Here is a 9,387-nt window from a genome sequence, read left to right on the forward strand (position 1 = left end):
AGGTTTGACAGAGGGAACTGTAACTGCTAAGGTCTTATCGTCCCGAAATCGAAGAGAGGAGGAAGACAGGATAGGAGAAAGCCAGCCGTTCCGAGAACGAATATTATCCCATCAGAATAAAATCCGCCCCGGGCGGGAATCGAACCCGCGGCCTAGCGCTTACAAGGCAGACGCACTACCAACTAAGCTAACTAAGCTAACTACCAACTAAGCTATAACATTAACACGTTGAACTTCAGATCTGGAGGTTAGTGGTTCGAATCCAAGTCAATTCATAAGATTTATCCAGTTATCAACACTGGGGAACGATATTTGTGACAAGCATTTAACAATGCTCAACACAATAAAAAAATCCTTCACATCAATTTCGTTTGATAAAGGTATAACGTCATTGTACAATAACTGCCAAGGTCTCCAGTGACGAGCTATACGTCTTATTTAGACTGCTGCCTCACGCAGCCACATTTAGATTAGCCTCACGCAGCCATTAGCCTCACGCAGCATTTAACAACGAAGAAAAACAAAGGACAATCCAAGCTGACTGGAGAATTAGAAAATAAGCTGCATTCCTTCCCCAAGGACAAATTAATGAAATTATCGTGCTTAAGTTATCTATTATTTTACTTAAGTTATGTAACAATGGATGATTAAATTGAATAAATTCACCAATAGTTTTCTGGAGCTTCTGTAGGTAGGTATTGCTTTTTCAGTTTTACTAAGCTTAAACTCAGATTGAGGTCCCGACCACTTCTAAACAAAATGGAATCCCAAAGGTGTGTCCACACCTAGACCACCGGTCGTCGATCCGTCGACTATATGTGGACACACATTAAGGATGAAATACGGTGATAGATCATAAGTTCCTAAACAGACAGATATTGAGACCCCAAGGTTAAAAAACCAAGCAGAGTATGTTCCACAGAAAAATGGGGGCCCGATAGAAGAGTTTATGAGATCTCTAAGGTCAAAGGATTTTGGCGAAAGGGGGCATAAAAGTGAACGTACTTTGCAAATTTTCAGTCGATGGAGATCGATCAAAGAATAGACAATAGACACTCCTTAAAGACTTGATACACAAATCACATCTATTTAAAGTAAATAAACCATAATAAAGACGTCGTAAATCATACATTCATACTAGACAAGACAAGTCTACTTTATCTTTAAGGAGAGATAGGCAGATAGGAAATCAAGCAACAATAGCGGAAAACTTTATGCTACAAAAAACAAGTTAAATATAAGTTTAGGAAAATTATAACAAGTATTAAATATAAGTTTAGGAAAATTATAACAAGTATTAAATATAACTCCCTTCGCTTTCGGGACGATAAGAACCACTAGGTATGTATATAGGTATTCCAGAGAAGAGCGTATTAAAACTGAGGAATTTTATTATCAAACATCAACATAGGTATCCCAGAAAGGCAGGGTATAATGACACGACGTGAATTCTCACAAGGGAATGGGTCCTGCCCTGTCTATAGCTGATAGTTAAATATTATGGTGACTTGTTATTTGAGTTCTATTCTCTCTATCAGAGAACATGTTAGTGCAATAGCAGCAAGTACACTCGCAGAATATTGATGAAGAGAGAGTAGTAGAAGTGTCTCTTCAATATGAACAACGATATGATGGATTCTAAAGTCTCCTCTCATCAACTGATCACCATAAGACATGAGTCTTGTTTGTTCCTTCATTAGAAACCTTGCTTTTAAAAACAAAGGAAAATGTCTTTGTAATCTAATACCCGCCACAGACCGTCTGACAGCGACTCAGGTCAGTGACCGTGGTCTGTCAGGCGGTCTGAGCGTGAGTGACAGGCATAAAGCTCAGCTCTGGGTCTTCTTTTTCTTCGCCTTTTCCCGTGTTCAGACGAGGTCGGCATTTTTCCTAAGCCTCTCAATAAAACCTAATTAGGGTTATTGGTTTAGACATTTGGTTTTGGTCACAAAAATTTTAGGAATGGATGCCCTTCGCACTCAACCTTTGCTATTTCTTTAGCAAGGGAAATTTCAGACTGGAATCCTTCCTCTTTAAAGTCCCCCAACCAGACTCTTTCTCAGCTCTGGCTAAACTTGTTTAAGTCAAATGTTGAGTTGTTTCTGGAACACTCCTCTGATAAATTTTCCAATAGGACAACCTGAAGCTCAATGCAACGGGCACATGATCTCAAATGAACCCAATTTACATACACATTACGCTATTAGACATAGCCATGTGTGTATACTATTTATACTGTACCTATATAGCTGTATAAATGGTTGAGGACATGGGTTTCAAAATTGTCATCTTATAAGATGATACTAAAAGATAGCTGTGCCAGTTCAGTCGTTATGATATCAGCCCCGCCCATACGAATCAAATTGAAATTTTTATCCATCCGGTAAAACTGAGTGTAAGTCGAATCATTTCTCTGGATTCCCAGAGAGAAGAGAGAAGTCAATCTAGTCTAGGTGTGGCAGTGTTAACCAGAGCTATAGAGAATCTAGTCTAGAGGTTTTATAGAGGGAGCTGTAACAAGGCAGGTCTTATCGTCCCGAAATGGTAGCGAGGAAGACAGGATGGGATAAAGTCTGTTGTTGTGAGAACGAACCTTACGAGTATCTCTTGAGGATAAAATTCGGGACCGGAAACGAACCCGCGACGTTTTTTACTTTCTATGTCTTCAACATAATACTCAACTCGGAACTCCCCACAGACTTTATGTTACCTCTTTTTGTTTGCTGAATTTTCACCAAGCTCCTCCGGAGTCCACAATACCAAGCTCCTCCACAATACCAAGCTCCTCCACAATACCAAGCTCCTCCAGAATACCTATTCCTACTCAAGAAGCTGAGTGCACCCCAAATAGCCGGCAGCACATGATGTCCTATGGTTGGTTATTGGTTAGAATGGTTAGCTTCCAACAAGTATAACAAGTTACCAACCGGACTCGAAACATTTTCTATCTATCACATTCCTTTAGTTAAGCATCGTCGTACTTGGTTGCTATCTGGACGGGTGACCTTCTGGGTTACCACTCGTTCTGATGGGGTGCACTCAGCTTTGTCAGAACATTACCTATCTATTAAAGTGAACATTTCCTGACCCAGCGTACCACTTGGCAAAAGGTAGAGGAGGCATTGTATATCAAATACATCAAGTCACTGAGCTAATGCTTATACTAAACACCACCAAAGCCCAATGTGTTGCCAAACTGTTATTTATCATCAAACTGTAGGAGAACATCATAGTGGTAACATGTTTTCATTCTGGAGACGCCGGACTCGAAAAAGAGCCTTTAGGTAATTTTTACATGACATGGACTTACATAAGGTCATATGAGGGGGCGGTAGTTATCTTAGGCTCTGCAGATTAGTTTTATTTACAATGTTTCATCTGGGCTACAAAGTTAATTACTTTGCAATATTTCATCTATCTGACTGTAGAGTGAAGTTGTTTGTTTAGCAAGATAATTCATCTTTTACGACCCCCAGGCTGATTGGGGGTCAAAAACTTCACAGCTTCTAAATTGCCTTATTACTATCTAGTTGTAGTAGGAGTAGAGTAGACCAATGATCTGAGCTTCAAAACAAAAGTTGTTTATTTAGAAAGATAAATCTATCAGTTGCTTACTCTCTGAAGCTAATTGGAGGGTTGGAAGACCTCACAGCTTCTTGATTGCCCACTATAGTAGGCCAATCGCCAATAGGTAATTCTCAAGACTTGATTTCTAGCGTAGATTTCTCGTTTAGAATTCTCCCTAAATGGAATAATGGGTATGAACCAGGCTGGATAATGTGAGTATGAATTTATACAACAGGCTAACATGACTAATAATTGTAGCAATAATTATGACTATGTTGATTGTTACAAGGATAGATTAGATCCTCATCAAATTATGTAAACTTTCTTTAAAAGCCTCACGGGTGTACCTAATGGTTAAAGCAGAGGACCATCTATGTGCATTTGGAGAAGTTGGTGGTTTGAATCCTAGTCAAGTCATGAAATTTAGCGAGGTATACTAATCAGGGAACGACATTTGTGACAAGCATTCATTGTAACGAGAAAAAATCATTGTTGGAAAGACTGATGCAGTCTTCTGAACAACCGTTAGACGGGTTTGGGTGAAATTTGGCTACACATACGTTGTTATCTACATACTAAAGGATATTCACTCAGTTTAGATCTTTGAGGGCACCAACTTTGGACCACTTTGGTCTTTTGGGGCCCCCTTAACAGACCTTTTTTTCTGAGTGAGTTTTACAGTTCATTCAACCACTGGTAACTATATAATTGCAAATTGATTAATTGATTGAATGATTGATTAATTGATTGATTCGCTTGTTGATTGATTGATTAGCAAAGATTATCCACATATTAGAGGTTAGGGAATTCCCGCCGGATTATATTTGTCATTTGTGTTATGTATAAACTGGTACTCAGGAAGTGATGGCGCGATATAACAAACACCATTTGGACTTTTATGACTTCAAATTAGGTAAACGACTTCAAATTATGTACACGACTTCAAATGGTGTACCACTTTAAGACTTTCATGTCTTCGAGTTTTATATGCCGCCGACTCTTCAATTCTGCAGTGTATTTTGTTGCTAAATGATGACATTAATTCTAATGTCTGAGTAGATATCTTTTCTTTTTCTTCTTCTTCTTTCTTTCTTTCTTCCTTCTTTCTTTGCTGTTCTAAGAATTAACCTTATCTATTTAGGAGAAAATGAGCCCCGGGCGGTAATCGAACCCGCGACTCAAAAGGTAGACACCCTACTGACCCTACCCTCCAATTCGGCTGGCTGGCATGGAAACTGATGTGGCCCAATACTTATAAATCGAGTCTTGATTCTTATAGCTCTAGAGCTTGATTCTTATATGTATAGCTGTCTAATGCTCATAGCTCTAGCTGTCTGATATGTTCTGTGATAAATGAAGTCAAAATGAAGTACAACTACAAATATTAACTACATACAACACTGTACGAGTGTTCTGATCCACAGACTATGTGTTGGGAATGTTGCCAAATATGTTGTCGAAAATATTCCACACCATCATGGATATTGGATAATACAGGCCGTTTCTCCATTCCAAGAAAGTTAAAATACATTATTCACATAATTATATTTTTAGTTTTTAGGTACCCATTTATTCTGAAAAGCATACTACCCACTTGAACTTTTTCCTTAAAAATATCAATAAATAAACTGGTTCATATATTGAAAAAATAGAAAGTAAAAAAAAGTTCAATGCAGAGTTAGCTCCCTGTGTGAGTTCCCTTTATGGCGGAATTACCTACAAGTGGCCAGTATTAGGCAGTCAATGCAGGTCCAAGGACTGCCCTTTGGGTAAACAACACTGGCGTCCAGAAGCATTCTAGTCCAGTTAGTTGAACAATTTCAATTGGTTTTGTTGTCCAATTAGTTGTTCAGTTTCAATTGGATCTATAGGCTGTACAGACCCGGATTTGTAGGCTATCGAACCCACATGGGAGGAAAAATACTCAGTAATAGAAGATGAAGAAGAAAACAGATGTGCATTTTAAAATTTTGCTGGACGCAAAGTGGTGTTTACAAGAGGCTAGATAGCGATATAGCCAAGTGTTTCCATTGATCCTGATAAAGCATCAATGGACTCAGTAATAGAAGATGAAGAAGAAAACAGATGTGCATTTTATTCAACTGTGGACAGAAATTTTGCTGGACGCAAAGTGGTGTTTACAAGAGGCTAGATAGCGATATAGCCAAGTGTTTCCATTGATCCTGATAAAGCATCAATGGAACTCTGGAAATGGCCGCTCAAAATTAAGCTCTATTCCCCATCAGTAACACCAACTCAGTACCTCAGTAGTCAATTTTCGATTTTAGCGTGCTTTTCCGAAATGTATTCAACTTGCAATTTTGTGAAGCTTTCTTTTTTAAACCGAACAGTAAAACAAATTTAAAAAAAGCCATTTTAATCATCAAAATTTCATCTACATGATGCCGTTTATTTCATTCCTTAATTCCCAGCCGTTTCTGAGATATAAGCGTGGTTCGCAAATCACGAACCACCCTGTATATTGAAAAAAAAAAGTTCAATGCAGAGTTAGCTGTGGCCAGTATTAGGCAGTCAATGCAGGTAAGGACTGCCCTTGGGTAAACAACACTGCTGTCCAGAAGCACTCCAATTGGATCTATAGGCTGTACCTACAGACCCGGATTTGTAGGCTATCGAACCAACATGGGAGGAAAAAGACTCAGTAATAAAAGATGAAGAAGAAAACAGATGTGCATTTTATTTAACTGTGGACAGAAATTTTGCTGGACGCAAAGTGGTGTTTACAAGAGGCTAGATAGCCAAATAGCCAAGTGTTTCCATTGATCCTGATAAAGCATCAATGGAACTCTGGAAATGGCCGCTCAAAATTAAGCTCTATTCCCCATCAGTAACACCAACTCAGTACCTCAGTAGGTAGTCAATTTTCGATTTTAGCGTGCTTTTCCGAAATGTATTCAACTTGCAATTTTGTGAAGCTTTCTTTTTTAAACCGAACAGTAAATGACCGCCATCACCTTTCAAAGACAATTGACACAACACCAGTTTTTAGACATCTGATGAATTAATTTTAACCAAAAAACACGATTCTTGAATCAGGCAGGAAAAAGTAGAAATGTTTTCGAAATCGATGAACTCTACAGGCACCTTGATTTTTCTGTCTACAGGTAGTCTGGTTTCAAGACCTCAGTAGATAGTCAATTTTCGATTTTAGCGTGCTTTTCCGAAATGTATTCAACTTGCAATTTTGTGAAGCTTTCTTTTTTAAACCGAACAGTAAATGACCGCCATCACCTTTCAAAGACAATTGACACAACACAGTTTTTAGACATCTGATGAATTAATTTTAACCAAAAAACACGATTCTTGAATCAGGCAGGAAAAAGTAGAAATGTTTTCGAAATCGAAAAAGAAACTACTTCCCAGCAAAGCCAAAAGGACATCTATTGATCAAATTGAAACACGAGATCCTACAACATATGACTTTGAAAAGACAAAATCCAAAAATCTTGGAACAAAATTGGTCGATAACGATAACAAATTGGCCGGCTATGAAATCGGTGATCCTGATACGATATTGATTGAATACATGGAACATAAAAATGCACATAAGGCCAAAAGCCGATTTCAAAGCATCTATTCAAAGAGAAATAAATCGAGAAATCACAAGAAGGAAACAGATGTGAAGAACAACGAAAGTGTTGGCTGTTTTTTCTGTGTGTGTAAACTGTTTAAAACTCGTGACCAACAAAACACCAAGTTAGAAAGAAACCGGCTATGAAATCGGTGATCCTGATACGATATTGATTGAATACATCGAACATAAAAATGCACATGAGGCCAAAAGCCGATTTCAAAGCATCTATTCAAAGAGAAATAAATCGAGAAATCACAAGAAGGCAACTGATGTGAAGAACAACGAAAGTGTTGGCTGTTTTTTCTGTGTGTGTAAACTGTTTAAAACAAAACCGGCTATGAAATCGGTGATCCTGATACGATATTGATTGAATACATGGAACATAAAAATGCACATAAGGCAAAAAGCCGATTTCAAAGCATCTCAAAGAGAGATAAATCGAGAAATCACAAGAAGGCAACTGATGTGAAGAACAACGAAAGTGTTGGCTGTTTTTTCTGTGTGTGTAAACTCTTTAAAACTCGTGACCAACAAAACACCAAGTTTGAAAACATTCGCCCAGTCAGGATCAAAAGCAGAAATGCGGAAAAAGACATTTCTAAAACCAAACTATTCGATTCAAAAGATGCAGCAATAAAAAATCATACAGAAAGGTGTGAAACAAATGGTATGAAAATTATCACTGTTGATATTCAACAACATAAAGAAGAAACAATCGAGTTGGAGCTGAATGAAAGAAAAGTTCTTGAACCACAAAAGTTAGAAAACATTCGCCCAGTCAGGATCAAAAGCAGAAATGCGGAAAAGGACATTTCTAAAACCAAACGATTCGATTCAAAAGATGCAGCAATAAAAAATCATACAGAAAGGTGTGAAACACATGTTATGAAAATTATCACTGTTGATATTCAACAACATAAAGAAGAAACAATCGAGTTGGAGCTGAATGAAAGAAAAGTTCTTGAACCACAAAAACAAGAATCAGAGGAAAGAGAAAACACCAACGTAAAAGTGATCGACATAGAAAGAAGAGAAGAATCCAAGGAACTAGAACCAGATGAAACAAAAGGAAATGAAGATGAGGCAAGTAAAGAGGAAGAGAAAGAATTAGTCAAATTTGAAGTAGAAAGCAATGAAGAAGGTATCACAGGAGAAAACAGCCATACCATGACAATCAACAGTCAACAAAAAGAAGAATCCAATAAACTAGAGGTAATCATTGAAACAAAATGTGCCAAAGAACAGACAGGTGAAATTCAGGAAGAACTTAACATAAAGAAGAAACGATCGAGTTGGAGCTGAATGAAAGAAAAGTTCTTGAACCACAAATACAAGAATCAGAAGAAAGAGAAAACACCAACGTAAAAGTGATCGACATAGAAAGAAGAGAAGAATCCAAGGAACTAGAACCAGTTGAAACAAAAGGAAATGAAGACGAGGCAAGTAAAGAGGAAGAGAAAGAATTAGTCAAATTTGAAGTAGAAAGCAACGAAGAAGGTATCACAGGAGAAAACAGCCTAGAGGTAATCATTGAAACAAAATGTGCCAAAGAACAGACAGGTGAAATTCAGGAAGAACTTAATACTGAACCCATAGTGATATATGATTTTGAAGACCCTCCGATCAAAGAAGACGAAAACGAATTGAATCTAAGTGAAAGTCACGATATTAACGAAAACCCTATGGAAACTAAAGAAGAGGAGGTAGATCTCAGTGAAGCAAAGGAGAATGGGCAACAGCCAAACAAATTAGAAGAGAAAAAAATACTTGATATTGATCAAGAAGACAATGAAAAAGAACTAGATGAGGTTGATTTAAAATCAGTTGACGTGCATGATTTTGAAGAGCTAGCGATCAAAATTGATGAAAACGAAGAAGTCGATCAACAATCGATAGAAACCGAAGATCCTGTTTAAGAGGCTCGATTTTTCCGGTTAATGAGGTTTTTGTGTCAAAAGTTAAGGGACCAACACTTTTTATCCGAAGTTTCCTGCTTACACAATTCTTGTTTATCCAGGTTTCCGTCCTTCACAAGTCCTCTTTATCCAGGTTTGACTGTATTAGTTCATCAGTACAGCAGTGCTATATGCACCTACTTAAGTATATCTATTTATTTATTTATCGTATGACATCTATGTAGAATGATGACGATGTACATCACAACAAAACAAAATCTAAAGATAGGAAATTCTAAATATATCATCTCAGTAGATTTTATACATTAA

At 37.5% G+C, this 9,387-nt stretch overlaps 1 protein-coding gene across 1 annotated transcript; it reads left to right on the forward strand.

The window, feature by feature from the left end:
• Nucleotides 1–6,190: 6,190 nt before the first annotated feature.
• On the forward strand, nt 6,191–9,078 carry LOC103515544 (nucleolar protein 58-like). The gene is made up of 5 exons (XM_026828211.1): nt 6,191–6,441; nt 6,723–7,285; nt 7,922–8,324; nt 8,370–8,411; nt 8,723–9,078. Exons 2-5 carry the CDS (start codon nt 6,917–6,919, stop codon nt 9,076–9,078), a joined length of 1,170 nt encoding a protein of 389 aa, XP_026684012.1. The 5' UTR covers nt 6,191–6,441; nt 6,723–6,916.
• Nucleotides 9,079–9,387: the final 309 nt, after the last annotated feature.

Source organism: Diaphorina citri, unplaced genomic scaffold (genome assembly GCF_000475195.1).
Source record: "Diaphorina citri unplaced genomic scaffold, Diaci psyllid genome assembly version 1.1 scaffold1368, whole genome shotgun sequence".
NCBI lineage: Eukaryota > Metazoa > Arthropoda > Insecta > Hemiptera > Psyllidae > Diaphorina > Diaphorina citri.

Coding starts and splice junctions, on each gene's coding strand:
- LOC103515544 (XM_026828211.1), top strand. CDS start 6,917: ATGTTTTCGAAATCGAAAAAGAAACTACTTCCCAGCAAAGCCAAAAGG. Junction 7,286..7,921: donor GTGACCAACAAAACACCAAG/TTAGAAAGAAAC, acceptor GAACCACAAAAG/TTAGAAAACATTCGCCCAGT. Junction 8,412..8,722: donor ATGTGCCAAAGAACAGACAG/GTGAAATTCAGG, acceptor AAGAACAGACAG/GTGAAATTCAGGAAGAACTT.